Source organism: Sciurus carolinensis, chromosome 18 (genome assembly GCF_902686445.1).
Source record: "Sciurus carolinensis chromosome 18, mSciCar1.2, whole genome shotgun sequence".
Taxonomy (NCBI): Eukaryota; Metazoa; Chordata; class Mammalia; order Rodentia; family Sciuridae; genus Sciurus; species Sciurus carolinensis.
The window spans coordinates 26,688,989-26,704,600 of NC_062230.1; the positions used below are offsets into that span (position 1 = coordinate 26,688,989).

At 43.7% G+C, this 15,612-nt stretch overlaps 1 protein-coding gene across 6 annotated transcripts in view; it reads left to right on the forward strand.

Moving 5' to 3' along the window:
- Dcun1d3 (defective in cullin neddylation 1 domain containing 3) overlaps positions 1-12,615 on the forward strand; it is a 32,558-nt gene extending 19,943 nt beyond the window's left edge. For all 6 annotated transcript variants that reach the window (XM_047534283.1, XM_047534282.1, XM_047534281.1 and 3 more), the window contains 2 exons: positions 9,932-10,467; positions 11,895-12,615. In XM_047534283.1, the coding sequence (XP_047390239.1) occupies positions 10,037-10,467; positions 11,895-12,378 (915 nt within the window). In that variant the 5' untranslated portion in view covers positions 9,932-10,036 and the 3' untranslated portion in view covers positions 12,379-12,615. The remainder of the gene's footprint in view (positions 1-9,931; positions 10,468-11,894) is intronic.
- Positions 12,616-15,612: the final 2,997 nt, after the last annotated feature.

The window sequence follows — 15,612 nt, forward strand, 5'->3', positions numbered from 1 at the left end:
AAAAAAGGGAAAGTTTAGCACATGAACTATTTAACAGATTCCACATTTCCCATTCAAGTGAACCTCTTACTCCCTGGGAATATAATTCATTGGTTCTGGCTAGCCCATGTGCTAGATGCTAAACCTTTGGTAAGGGGACAGTTACTTATCAGACCTTAAGATGGTCTTTTTCTCTTTTTCCGGTTGAGTGTGGGGGAAGAGATCTGTCTTTTGAAAAACATATTGAGGAAATTTAGGTAAAATAAAACTTGAAAGATGTGCTCATGATTAATCTTTTTTCAGTCTCTTCGCCCTATCCTATTATTTAGCAACATTTTCTTAAGATCCTGAACTCACTGTGAAGGAAATATTTTTTTCTTTAGCTGCCTATGTCCTCCTTTAATAGTTCAATATTTTTCCTTAAGTGCTTTTGGTAAAGATTTTTATAAGGAACTTGAATCAGTTGGCAGATATTATAAGAAGATATTAAGAGAAATAAATACTGTCAATACACTGCCAGAAAAAATGAACTTCCTTTTTTAAAAAGTCATATGTATATAAATGTGTGTGTGTGTGTGTGTGTGTGTGTATTCTTTTGATCATTAGTTTTTTTTCTAGGAACTTATTCTCAGGAAGTAATTATAAATATGCTGAATTTTAATTGCATTTTTCTATTTATTTTCACAGTATTGTTTATAATAGCTGTTGGAAGCAAGCTAAGCGTCCAACAAACAATAAGGGATTAAATCGACAAATTATGATATTCGCATTCAGCAGAGGACTTATCTGGCTATTAAAAATGTTTTAACACAAAGCTTCAGTCTCTTTGTCCACCTCTGTAGTGCGGTGCCAGATTTTTGACAGATTGAATAGTTGGGTATAAATAGTCCATGGGTTATGTGAAATAGCTGGAGCATTAGTGGTGATACCAGTAATACTGTTGAATTGCTGCTCTTTTAAAAACATTTTGAGAGGGGAAGATTTTTTATGAAAAGTGTTGAGCAGGAAAGTTTGTAAGATAGGATGCACAATATAATTTCAGTTTTGTTTAAAGATTTAAGTGCATACTGTGTGCGTGTGTATTTATGTGTATATGGGTGCCATCCAGGTGTGCTTATTTAAGACTGAAATTAGGTGCTCTAAAATATAATTGGAGTGGTGGGATCACTCACTGACTCTTTTTTCCCCTTATGCTTCTTTACATTTTCTTTTTTTTCTTCTCTACATTTTCTAAACTTCTCAGAATAACTATGTAATAATTTTGAATTGGGCAGCAGGAAATGAAAGTCTTAGTGGCCTCACTTTTCTGACCAGGTTGCTGATGTGGTTGGAAACAGGTACTCTTTTATTGTACAAATCTTCTCTGTCCCTCTTCAAGCTCTTCCTGTCTGCTCTACATTAGCCATCAGCCTCCTTCATGGGCCTCTAGGAGAAAGCTGATAAATGTAGTCTTAATGGATTTAGGGTTTTTTTGTTATTGTTTTGTGTTTTTGTTTTTGGTTAAGAATTAGCAGACATTAAAAGACATTGATTAGTTACCATGTGATGAACTTGAGGCCTACTTAGAGGCTGTGTCATTCTAGAAACCACATCTGTACATTTATGGTAGTTCAGGTGCCCCTTTAAGACATTTGGAGGCAATCATTTATCATCTTTGTATCGGGTTCCTTCCTCACCTTTTGACTCATTTCAGTTTCCTTTTTTGCCTTTTATTTAGATGCAAAAATCGACTCCAATTAACTGTTTTTCAGTTAGTTGCTGACTCTTGAACTCCTTAGAAGGTAACCGAAAAGTGAATAGGCAATATGGTAATTGGATGTTTAGAGGGCTAATCAGCTACATTCAGGTGAGCCTCCAGAGTAGCTGGTATCTATATGCAGCCCGGAAGCAGAGAATTGGTGCCGCCTCAGAACTTTACTTTCAGTGAAGTATAATGAGCCACCATCCTATGAAAGGAAACAAATTGCAAGCTTACAACCAGAGATAGGTGTAGCAGGCATGCCAGTTTTATTGTAGTACCATGGAGCACAAACAAATCCAAGACTACCCTCTGGTTTTAAACAGGGAACGTTACTGGGAGAGCTGGCACAGGAACAAAAAGAGTGGCCAACATAGAAATCTCATACCTTTTAATGATGCCTGCCCTCTTTCCACGTGAGTAGTCAGACCGCCCAGAACAATGGTGATGATAAAAAATACTTCACTTGGGGATCAGTGAATTGATCTGGCCCTTTTTTGGTTATTTTGAGTCACGTGGGATGTAGCTCTTATAAATACCTCCGTTCTTAAGCTCAGAGACCAAAAATGCTTTGTTATTTGATGTTTAGAAATTTTTATAGTAGTGCATGTGTGTTGGCTTGGTTGTATTTGGCAAACATTTGGTTTAACCAGTCCACACTGGTTTCGGTCCTCAGGCCTCAACTGGATATATATTCTTAGTAGTGTACGGTATGTGTTGCTTAATGAGGTGGTTTTGTTTGGAGAAATGTGTCATTAGGAGATTTTGACATTGAGCAAACAACACAGAACGTACTTAAAATTTTGATGATAAAAGTCAGTTGGTGTAGCAGTCAAGAGATGGTAAACACAAGCTGTCTGAGGCTGCTGCTGGTGTCACACCACAGTAGACTTTTTATAGGTAGGAGTATACTCTAAGAATAAAAAGCACAGTGAATACTTAAGCTGGTCACACAGCAGTTTATTGTCATTACGAGGTGTCATGTACTATACATAATTGTATTGTGATATTTTTCTATGACTGCAGCACAGTTTTGTTACACCAGCATCAACATGAAAATGTGAGTGGTGTTGCACCATGGCAACAGCAGGATGGCCAGGATGGTTTCGATGTCATGAGGCCATAGCAGTTTTTCAGCGCCGATATAATAGCTGTTGTATATGTGGTCCACTGAGCATCATTTCTGTGGTGCCTGATTGTATTCAAGACGTGCCAGGTAAAGAACAGTGAGGACACTTTGAAGAGAAATTACTTTGATGAGCTAGCTAGTCTTGGTCATGTGACTTAAGATTATCTTATAGAAATATAACCAGTTGGTTTATTTTCTTTTTAAAAGGTTTTCTCTCTCATCTCTCCCTTCATCCCTCTTTCCTTTTGCATTTTTGAATTGGCTGGTGTAGAAGGTCATGTGTTCCTAACTGGAACTGCTGCCTTGGGTTGCTGCTGTAGGACATTTTAGGACAAAAAGTCTCTTAAAAGCATGAAAATAGAAGCAGATGGGTCTTGTTTGCTTTGGCAGAAGGAGCAGCTTTCCCTCCCAAGCAGCTCTGAGTAAGACCTAATCTCCAAAGGTGATCTTTTAAGTCCCAAGTTCCAAGTGACAGCAGCGACTCTGCATTTATAGCACTCCTTGATCTTTCCTCTTTGGTATTTTTGTAATTCTAGGAAGTGGGTTACAAATGGACACCACCCTCTTCATCTTTTTCTCAGGGGGATCAGGATCTGTGGCTGCCAGGTAGAATCAAGGTGCTTTGGTGGTCTTGCCTCGAAACTCTCCGGAGGATGGCTTCTGCCTCTACAGCCACTTTAGCCTTTGGCACCAGTAGAAAAGCTAAGGAATTAGCCTTTGGGTATTTGGCATATACAGTGAGAAAAAGATACGCCAAGATATGCCCAGCTAGTGCTGCAAACTATTTAGATAAAAGCTGAAAAGATGGTTTTCTTATTGCTAATATGTGGGAACACCAGCATCCATCAGTGGCTTCTTGTTCCTGAATAGACTCTAGATGGGAACAGAAAGGAGAAGTGGATTGGGTTGGTCCCTTCTGTCAAGGAAGTCTTAGAGTAGATCTCAAGTGCTTGGCCGACGCTATTTTTTGGTGCTGGCAGTTGCCTCCTGTTTTTTAGCTCCTCATTTCAGAATGCTGTTCCTTGGATGACGGGCTCCCCATCAGCAGCAGCATTCCTCAGAACAGGCTCCCTGACCCAACCAGCTGCAGCAGCGAGCCAGCTTGCTCTGGTCTGTTTGCCATATGTCAGAGCCTATTGCTGACCCTGCAGAGATCAAACTGAGATGATTAAGGAAAAGAAATGCAGCAGAACCAGTGTTCTCCATACCCCTTGTTCAGGTGGAAGTAGCCTTATGCTCTCTGTCTTTCTCTCTCTCCTTTTGGGCTTGGCTCTGACGGGCATGGACAGGAAGGGGCATGAGAACCATTCTCTGAGGAGGCAAAGGACCCGTCCTCCAAAGGGTTCACATTTAGAACTTCAGCTGGTTGAATGTCAAAATGTGAAGGAGGGGCTGGGATTGTGGCTCAGTGGCAGAGCACTTGCCTAGCACGTGTGAGGCACTGGGTTTGATCCTTTGCACCACATACAAATAAACAAATAAACAAATAAAACAAAGGTGTTCTGTCCATCTACAACCACAAATTTTTTTTTTTTTTTTTTTTTTTTTTTTTTGTGAAGGAAGTCCCAGAACACTAAGCCAGACCCTTGTTTAATGTTGAGGTCACAGAAACTGAGAAAATTTAGGTGACTTCGTCAAGGACACACATTGTTTAGGGAGACTTCAGACAAAAACCAGAGGCTTTCTGGGAGCTCGTGCAGATTGACTTAGTACCCCCGGAACACACTTAGGTTGTTGATGAGTATGTTTTCTTCTAGGGGCGTCATCATCTCCTCATGGGAGGAGTGTAAGCAAGCACACATCACAGCAAGAACCGTAGTGAGGCTAGAAGTGGAAAGCAGTCTAGAGTCAGAGTCCTGGGTTTGAATCATAGGCTGGCTGTGTGACCTCAGGCCAACTCCCTTAATCTCTGTTCACTTCCTCCCACTATAAAATGAAGATTATGTGTGTGAATTAAACATGACAATTCATGTTAATCTACTCACAAATATAATGATTTTTAAAATATTGATAGTTTGTTAATAACGTGGACCTACCGTATTCACCCTCTCCCTCCTCCTGTTTCATGCTGTGATCATTTAAGGACCAAAACAAGACCTGCCTTCTTTGTGAAACATTCCCATGAGAAATCTGACAGACTCCCCTGACCCCAGTCCCACCGCTAGTGGTTAAGAAACCTGTTTCCTAATCTATAAAAGACAGAACAACCTCTCTTAGGTTTGTTGTAAGGTTTGAAGGTGATGATGGCTACGAACATGCAGCCCCAGGCTCTGCAAAGCTGGTTTTATTCCTGAGTCCCTCTCTTTCTCTCCATGATAGTAGTTCCCACATCGCTTTCCTTTTCCATTCATACTGGGTCCTAGTGGGCTTAGTCCTCAGAGTGCTTCTGTTCCATAAGAGGCCGTCTGTCACAGCAGTTGATAATAGTCCCCTAGAAGACTTCCTCAAGGACACACATTGCTCAGGGAGACTGACTGTCACTTCATGGAACTGTGCAAGAGGTAGAAGCAGCTTCCTCACCTTTTCTTGGAGCTAGAGCATCCATGGGGACCTCAGCTTCTGGGAATGCCTTTTGGGCCCGGCAGTGACTGCTGCAGGCCTGGGGCTGGGCAGCCAGCCAAGCCTCTTCCCAGGAACAGCAGCCAGGGCTGGCACAGAGGAGGAGGGAGTCCGGAGGCTGTGTGATGGGAGGGAGGGAGGCTGATCTTGGTCCATCCTAAGCTGAGCAGAGCTGAGCAGATTTATTCATGTTGGTCTTTCAGATAAACTATTTAGAAAGTGGGTTTCCCCACTTTGTGTGTGTACATTTTCTTTTTTTTTTCTATTCACTCTTTTTTTTTCCCCCTCCCTTTTCTTTATCCCCATTCTGCCTTTTCTTGGCTCCATTTAACCGTTTGGTGCCACGTAGCTGAGGCAGAAGAGCAGAGTTGCCTACTTTGAGAATGTACCTGAGTTGCCATGGCAGCTACTGAATGCTGTTCCTACCATAGGGGAGGCCTGATTCTGTCATCAACTTGGTGATAACAACAATAATAAAATAATAACAGCTGTTATTGAGACTCCTACTAAATGCTTACTAAAAGCAGAGCATTTTACATGGATTAGCTCAAGTATTCTTCCCCCGGTCCTTGGAAGTACAGCAGGATGAGCTTCTGACAGTTCCGTAGTATCCTCCCCTAATTGAAATCCAGGTTTGTTCATCTTCTTATTGTATTCCTGTTTTCTCCCCTCCTAGTTAGTGTGTCTCCATTTATTTTCCTATAATTGAGGGTAATTAGTTCATAGAACTACATTGCCGTACAGCTACTAATAGATTAACATAGAAAGGAAATTAATAATAATATTAATAATAATAATGTGGTTGTTTTTGGAATGTTGACATTTGGGTGCCTGGATTGTGCTCAGGCTGCCCTCTGGAGCGGCAGTGGTCTGGAGGAGGACCAGCTGGGAAGGCAGTTCCACTAAATGAGCTGAGTAAAAACTGGAAACCCTGTCCTGTAAACCTGCAGAGTCCGACCAGGTGGAAAGGGAAAGGAGTCTGGAGCTGACTGAAAGCCTGCCTCAGGTTAGGGACAGGGCGTGATCAGCAGTTTAATAAAGTGTTCATCAGGCACAGCAAGCATTCACCTTGGGTTTTATTCAGGATCAGTCACAAGGAGCTCCTGTCCCATGGAGAGTCTGACCCTCCTGGTGTTTGGGGCAGTGGTGCCCTTGAGTAGAGGCTGTGCGAGGCTGGTGCAGGTGCGTTACAGTTGGACATAAGGAGACTGATTTTGAGCAAGACCCAAGTTAATGACTCAAGGTCGGGGTAGAAAACTTAGCTGGGCCTGGGGAAACTGAGGCCTGCAGCCCATTGTTCAGATGGAACAAGCTGAGCCGGAAGAAAGGCTAACCATACTAACCTTTTCAGCTGCTTTTTAAGAGGTACCATATCAGGAAAAGTGCCAGGTACTCTTTGTCTGCATTTCCTCACTGAATCCCTACAACAACTATACTATTTTGCCGATCTAAGAAATTCTGGTTTCCATCAGGGATAATAATTAGCCAGTGGCAGGACTGGGCTTTGGTTTCTGAGGTGGAGCTTTAACCATACTCGTGGACTGAAACATCACAGGACTAGGGCAGCTGGACTAATTCTATGCCCCACCTGTGGTGGGGCTGAGCCCGTGGGCATTCTGCCTCCCGGGATCATGGCGGCAGGACTGGCCTGGCCTGGCCTGGGAGAGGGCTGGGGGAGGATATCCTTTTTGAGCACTGGGCACAGTGTTGTTTCCTACCCATGGCTGGATGGTTGAGATTTGCTGTTCTGGGGTTGCCGTGGTGTCACTCCTGAACTCTGGGCCTAGACCCTGGTGTTCCTCCCCCTGGTGCCTGCTGCAGATAGTATAGGTCATCGTTTCCTGGACCAGACATTCCAGCTTCTGTTTGGTGTGAGATCTCGGGTAATTTACTTTACCTTGAACCTCAGTGTTCCTGTCTTTAAAAGGGATTGTGGCGAGGATATATGAGCGTAGTGCCTGTCACCAAATCAAGTACTCAATAATCGATGACTGCTATTATTAGCTATTAGTCAACAGTTAGTGAGTCCAGGGAGACCTTTAACTTTAAAAGACTTGAAATGTTGCCAGCCTGAGATGCAGGACTGGTTACTGTGATTGGGCCTGGGAAAAGTTCTGCGAGTACAAGTATTTTCCCAGGGAAGGGGTAGACACAGAAGAAGGGAGCCCACTGGGCCCACTGGACAGTCATCAGAGTAATCAGGGGCCATATTCACCATTAGACCTGAAAATATTTTCTTCTGATTTGAGACCACCACCTGCCTCAACATGCAACTGGAATGGGGGCCTTTCAAAGAAAGGAGCCAGAATGGAAGAAGGATGCGACCTTCTGGCATTTACTGATTGATCAACTGTCAACATTGATTTTCCCCTCCTTTTCTCGTCTGCTGGGCATGTTAAAAGCCTTCAGATTTCAACTGGTTCCACTGTGTCAGGTCATCTAAGATGCTCTTACATTGAAGGCTGATGGGGTAAATGGGACTGAGGCCTCTTTGGGAGCTCTGTCTGTTTAGTGCTTGCAGGAGTCCTTGGTGCCAGACTCTGGAGGAAGCTGTGGAATGAGGTGTCTGCCCTTGTGGGTGGGTTGAATGGCCTGGGGTGGATGGGTCAGTGGAGGCCAAGAAATCCTTTTATCTCACCGGGTGCCCGGCCTCTCTCAGCAGCAGGAGCTGAGCAGCAAACCCTGGTGAGTCAGCCCGGGAATTAGTTGCCAGTCTGTGAGCATGTGGGGTTTGTGTAAGTTTGGGCCTTTTGTTTCTTTCAGCACTCCAGTCTTTAGAAACACAAATCTGGAAACCAGACCCTCCACATGGTACAGTCCTTCTTGTTTGGAGATAATTCTGCTTGAACAGTTGCTTTTCTTGTATGATGGTCTTCCAAGAATTAACCCCTTGCCTTTTGAAAATTTGAATAGGCTGTGCTTATGGATGACTAGTTATACTCTCAAAGCATGAAAAGACTTTTTAAAAACCTTACCGAGGTCTATCATTTTCACAACAAAAGCCGTCATAAGGGGTTCATTGTGTTTTAGAAGCTGAATTGAAACTTCAGATCTGTTGAGGACATGTATGGACATGTCTTTTTGTCATTTATTCTCTTTGAGGCTGGAGAATGGGACACTCCCTGATATGATGATTCCCCAGTAAGTACAGGAATGATTCTGGCTTCATTTTAAGCTTGCACACTCAGAGCTTACCCTTAGAATTTCCTCTTGAAGACAACTCCCGTTTTATCCTGACACTATTTGGAGGAAGTCAAGTTAAGGTGAAGTTTAAGTTTCAGCCTTTCATAAAAACTACCCTGTACCCCCTTGCCAGGCTTTCAGGAGCTTTGAATTTGCATCACGATGGCCCACAGGAACTCCCTAGAACTGAGGAGGCCCATCTGACTGACATTGATTTTGTCTGGTGTCTGCTTTTCCTACTTCTGGCTCCTGATCCACATTTCTCTTTAACAGTGTAATTGCAGTGGCTGCAACTGGCAAAATTTTGCAAGTAGTAAATTATAAATGGATTTTCTAGCAAACTAATTGAGGGTAAGGATGAGTCCTGAACAGACAATGTAGTCTTAGAGAAATCACCTTCCCTTTGGCTCACACAGTTCTAGCACTTCATTTAAAAACTTATTAATTACAACAAGTAATTAATAAATCACCATGATGAATCTGTTATGTATCACTGCAGACTTTTCTTTTTCTTCCAGCAGTTAGTTATCCTATCATTTAGAGATGGTACCCGGTGAATCAGCCTTTTTTTTTTTTTTTAAAGTGGAGACAACTTCTTTGGAAGGCAGGGCCTGACGATCCTCTAGGATAGTCACATTTCTTATGAGCTGGGCTTGCATTCTCTGTACAGCCTTGCTGCAGACCCAGAGGAGGAAAAAGAAGCTCCTCCTTGGCATGCAGGCTTGGTGGGTGATTTCTGTGGGTGTGGGGTGGAGCAGGGCAGAGAAAGGATATTACGATGCTGTGAGGGGTAGGCCCAGGAAGGAGGCTGGAGAGATCAGACACATCTCACTTTGCTGCAAATCCTTTACCTCATATTTAGGCCATAATGAGACTGCGTAATTGTCTCGGATATGACCACCCCGTCTCCCTATTCTTCTTTCTTATAAAGAAAATCTGACAGTGTTGAGATTAGGAACCAAAAGATGGACCTTCTGGCTTAACCAGGGTCCAAATAACTTTGTTATGTGATGGCTACTTGGCAAGACAAATTTCCTTTGGAACATTCCTGTCACGACTGTAGTCTCTGATGTGTTCTGCACATGAAACAGCCTTTTGTAACCCGTGTTACTTTAAGAATTCTAGGAATTTCCCTTACTGGTTCTCCACCTGTACCCTGGCCCCTGAATTTCTAGGGGGAGTTATGGAGCTGGCTTATGAGGGAGGCGATGATGAACTCAGGGTGTCTCCCTTGGTTCACTATCAGTTCACTGAAATGGAGTGGTCACTAGTACATGGTTCCTGGCAGGGTAGTGTCCATACCCCACTCTATTGAGAAGTGACCACTTTTAATTTCCTTCCAGGTTGGCTGGCTCTTCTGGCTGATGGCATGTTGAGGTACATGGGCCAGTGGCAGCGAGGGCATCCAATCCAGAGGGGGCCACTCTAGAGGCCAGGCCACCACCACCATGGGCCAGTGCGTCACCAAGTGCAAGAATCCCTCATCAACCCTGGGCAGTAAGAATGGAGACCGGGACCCTAGCAGCAAGTCACACAGCAGGCGAGGGGCAGGCCACCGTGAGGAACAGGTGCCACCCTGTGGCAAGCCAGGTGGGGATATCCTCGTCAATGGGACCAAGAAAGCGGAGGCTGCCGCTGAGACCTGCCAGCTGCCAACATCCTCGGGAGATGCTGGGAGGGAGTCCAAGTCCAATGCTGAGGAGTCTTCCTTGCAGAGACTGGAAGAACTATTCAGGCGCTACAAGGACGAGCGGGAGGATGCAATTTTGGAGGAAGGCATGGAGCGCTTTTGCAATGACCTATGTGTTGACCCCACGGAATTTCGAGTGCTGCTCTTGGCTTGGAAGTTCCAGGCTGCTACCATGTGCAAATTTACCAGGTAAGTCACAAACACTTCAGGTCAGCAGGTGAACAGAGAAGAAAAGAAAAAGCACTGTTGAGCAGTGGTGCCGACTAGGATAGAAAGGTTGGCTTCACAGGGTTTGGGGTAAGTTTTATTTATTCTTTTTCTGACCAAATTCTCTAAAGCTTAAATTCTGACCTAAGTTGTGATTCTGATTCAGAGAACCCCCCCAAGACTTCCCCATTGGTTGAAAAAACACATACCTGGCACTACGGCAGACCCACTGAAAGGAATCTCAAGGGATAGTCTCAGGCATTTGTATTTTGGTAAAGCTTCCTGTATCTTATGTGTATTTCACATTTCTTCTCGCAGGAGAAAGCCTTTGCCTAATTTGTAGGTCAGATTTAAGAATCCTACCATAGCATTACCAGGCAGCTTGTGAGAACCTGGACACCTGCCATCTTTGCCTAAAGTTAAATGAGGAGTAATCCAGGGCAAGTCCTATTGCCAAGCTGCGGCTCAGCCCCACTGCTATCTTAGACCTTTCTTTCCTTTCACACCCTTGCTCATCTCACTTGATATTTATCATCTCTCTATCCTGTGCAAGGCACGGTGCGTAAGTGAGTACAGTGAGTGCCTCTGGGGCTATTCCTCGGGGACTCTGTGGAGCCACTTGTGCTGTGCATATCGCCACAGTCATGCATCCCTGTAGAGGTCAAGGGCAAGGACGTGGCAGGCTCATCTTGAGGTGGGCTTTGAGGAGCACAGGGTGTGCGTAAGAGCAAGCTTTAAGACTTAAGCTGAACGGGGTAGGTTACTTTCTAGAGCTCCGATGCCTCACCTCTTCAGCAAGTACAGCAGGCCCTGAGAAGATGATCAGTGTGAGAGAGACCATGTTGTAACCTTAAAAGTGTTGTACAGCTATTTAAAATACATACGCAATTTTTGTTTTTAATACAGAACTTTCATCTCTAGTGGCAGAGTTACCCAGTTTCATCCAGAATCTTTGGCTCCAAAAGTCTCCTTGGCTGTTAACAAAATATACATAGAACATCCTTTAGAGAATCAAAAGGGAAGCATGAAGCCTCCCTGTCTGGGAGGAAAAATTTTCCCTAAAAATTTTGCAGAGTAGGAAACAACAGGCCAGAGAGCAGCAGACTTGCTCTTAGCTTTGGGAAGATGAATGAATAAATGAATGAACCTTTCTTTATCAGTTGCCTCCCATATGCCAGGCATAGTTAGAAGCAGTTAGCATCTGTTAGCTTTAGTCCTCACCGGAACCCTGTGAAGGCGGTGTTCTCAGTGTGACTGCTGAGGAAAGAGGAATGCTTAGGGGAGGAGTTGGAATTCTAATCCAGATCCTTAGACCTCAGAGCATCGCTGCTATTAGTCGCTATAGTCTGTTGCCTCTTGGTTGATGATACCATGTCATGATTAATTATGCCCTTTCCTTCCCGTTGTAGGAAGGAGTTTTTTGATGGCTGCAAAGCAATAAGTGCAGACAGCATTGATGGGATCTGTGCACGGTTCCCTAGCCTCTTAATAGAAGCCAAACAAGAGGACAAGTTCAAGGATCTCTACAGGTTTACATTTCAGTTTGGCCTGGACTCTGAAGAAGGGCAGCGGTCACTGCATCGGGAAATAGCCATTGCCCTGTGGAAACTAGTCTTTACCCAGAACAATCCTCCCGTATTGGACCAATGGCTAAACTTCTTAACAGAGAACCCCTCGGGGATCAAGGGCATCTCCCGGGACACTTGGAACATGTTCCTTAACTTCACTCAGGTGATTGGCCCTGACCTCAGCAACTACAGTGAAGACGAGGCCTGGCCAAGTCTCTTCGATACCTTTGTGGAGTGGGAAATGGAACGGAGGAAACGAGAAGGGGAAGGGAGAGGTGCACTCAGCTCAGGGCCCGAGGGCTTGTGTCCCGAGGAGCAGACTTAGTGGCTCTGTTCCAGGAGCAGCAGCAAGGATCTGCCCGCTGCCCTGCAGCCAAGCGAGGAATTGGACCTTTCTGGAAATTACTGAAGATCCGGATATTTTCTACTTTACACCTTTCTCTGCCTTGTATCTGAAAGGGCTCTAAAATGCTGTATCATGTTTTAGGCACTTTCTTCATTTTTGGTTATTTTGGTTATTTCTTTTTGGGGGGGAATCCCCCAAAATATTTGAACCTGGCTACATGTTGTGTATCTTCTTTTTTTGAAGCCTTCAGATAGAATAAGCCTGCCATTTCTTGCACAAATTTAGGTTTTTCAGTTTTGTTTTTGTTTTTTTGGGTGGGGGAGGGTGTGGAGCCGGGTGGGGAGAATGGGATTGTTAGGTTGAATTAACATTACAAAATGATACAGTGCCAGATCTCAGTTTTGCATATTGTTTTTCAGGGCAGGTCTGTACTGTGTGTAGTGCTGTTTACATGGTTGAAGTTAGGTTGTAATAATTATTTTTAAAGATTTACACAGATTTAATAGCAGTGTTAATTGTTAACCACATTGCATTAATTTCCAGACAATTTAGAGCTCTTGGAGAGCCAAGGCCAATCAAGAGCATTTGCAGTCTGGTGACAACCCCCTTTTAAGCTAATTTATCCAAAACCCCTATTTCCCTTACTTCTTGCTCATTCCTTCTTTGACCTATTGCGTTTCATGTTGAGTTTATCCATCAACATGCTGCACCTGTCAGTCAAGTGAGCAGTTTTTTTTCAGAACACGTTGTACTGAGAACCACTTAAGCGTTGAATGCAGAGAAAGCAGTGCTACCTCAGTTTTGCTGGAAGTTGACTTCTTTGATAGTTTTCTTTCTTTGATGAAGTTTCCGTATTTTCATGTTTTAAGTGGAAATACTTTGTTTTTCATTTGCCTTGGAGCCAAAGTTTCTGTTCCTGGTGGTCGGAAAACTGTGCCTGCCGGCCAGCTGACTTGAAGGAAAACTGTGGTATGGAGCTCTGCTTGAATTTTTTTTTTTTTTTTTTTTTTTTTTTTTTTTTTAAATTTTTTTTCTTTTCTGAGTGTCATCAGCTTACTTGTCTGGCAAGTGCAGAGCCTGGGGCTGGTCTGAACTCTGCCAAACAAATGTCAAAGTGTATTTAATAAATGTGTGCCCTTTCCCTTCTTGCTGCACCCATGTTGTCACTTAACCCCTAGGAGTTATTTATTATCTTTTTGTTAATGTCAGGCTCATTTGGGGTAATGTGATGACTGTTTAGGTTTACATGACCCTCTTCTCCTTCCTCTACCCTCGAATATGTATATATACATATATTAAATATGTATATATTTTACTTATATAAAATATATATATATACACATATATGTATCTATATTTCTTTGTTTTTCTGCCTGCTAAAACTGGCCATTGAAGAGGGAGCCGCCTTCAATATATAAAGTGTAAGTAAGAAGAGTGCCAGAGAACTCATGATGGAGGCTTTTGTGTCTGACCATTTTTACTATAAGAACATGAATTTGTTGCCCATCCCCTTCCGTATAGGAGGGAGGGCCTGTTCCCCAGACTCCTCCACATGCTCGCTCCATGTGGCCAGCTTTGGCCGTACTGCCACTGGGGCCTGAGGAGCTAACTCTGGTCCTCTCTGGGTTCGGTAAAGGGTCCTCTTCTTATTTTCCCATTAATATATATATCCTCAAAAACTGTATCGGAAGGTGGATGGCAGGAGCTTGTTGAGTTCAACTTCCATCACTTTGGAACAGATTAAAAAGGGAATCTTTTAAATAAAAACTTATAAAAATCTTTCTACATTTGAGGTAATGAGAGTTTGGCTATTAAACATCTGGAGTTACCTCCTCTGATTAGTCTCCCACCCCACTCCAGGTATATATTTCTCAACCTGGACAAGAATTGCATGCTTTGGGTTCCTTTATTAGTAGTAGCTCTGGGCTCTCATAGTTACAAAGATGCTTATTTAAGGAGTTTAGGCTGTTTTTCTCAAACTGATACTAGCATAGGGAACATGGAATTTTTTTTTTTTTTTTTTAATTCTAAACCAGTCAGTTGCCCCTTCTAGAGTGACAAGAAATTTTTAAATCAGCCACAGTAAACTAACAATACTGCTGGAAAGTTGAAGAGGCTCTTAGGCCAGATGTCTTTCTTGGTTCTAGCTAAATAAGTCACAAGGTCCTTGTATAAGCGCCTCCAGGGTCCCCCGTTGTGGTGGGTTCAGTTGTGGTCTCTTAAAGAGACCACCTTCTCATCCAGACAGTTTGCCAATTCTGGATTAGGAGAGGTTGAATGAGGAAGGAGAGGCAGGCTTTACCTAGCCAGGTAAGGCTTCTACCAGATCAGCAGGTGTGTGGGAGAGAAGTGCACAAGAGGCAGCTGAGAACTCTGGGGACTTCAGAACCGGCTGAACTCTTTCAAGCCTGCGTTCATTGCATTAGGTTTACAGGTTTACAACAGTGAGTGGTTTTGTTTTTTAACTATTTAGCTTCTTTACCCCCACCCCCAACAAAAGAGCCATTCAGAAATTACTTTTGGCTATATTTTTTAATGATCCCGTTGTTGATAATCCAAAAAAGAGAACAATTAGGGAAGGAACTTGCAAGTTTGAGCCCCTGCTCAGCAAGGAAGTCAAGCTTCTACAGTAGCTCTGGGTCAGTGCTTGACCCTTTTGTGACCACAGGAAAAGCAGTTTTTCTGTAAAGGGAACCAAGTCAAGTGTGTGTAGGATTTGTACTTCTGTGAAGTGAAAAGCCCCTGTTCCTGCTTAATGGCAGGTGAGCAGTTGACTTGGGGGAGGAAGCCAAATGTCTGCCCCTCAGGTAAGCCAGTGCACCCCTCGTTTTAGCATCGTGACAACAGGGTGGGATGGAGGAGGCAGGATGTGGATGGCATTTTGAAGATCTGCAACATCTGAGGGTGACTGATAGTAGGTGTTAGGAAATTGCTTGGTTTTGGCAGATGGATTTGTGAGGTGTTTCTTCAGCCATTTATTAGCAAGCCAGCACTGCTTCATTGAATTGCTTCCCCCATTCTTGCCAAATTTGTGTCACTCTCAGCCTGACCTCCTATTATGACACTTGGCTGTGCTTCAGCTGGTTGCCTCCTAGTTCTCCTCTCACCCTGCCAGGTGTGCTCACATGAGTGAGGTCCAGGAACCCATGGGTACTTTTTTAATAATGGAGAGAGCTGGCCCAAGATCCAAATCTCAAACTTGTAGGCCCAGGG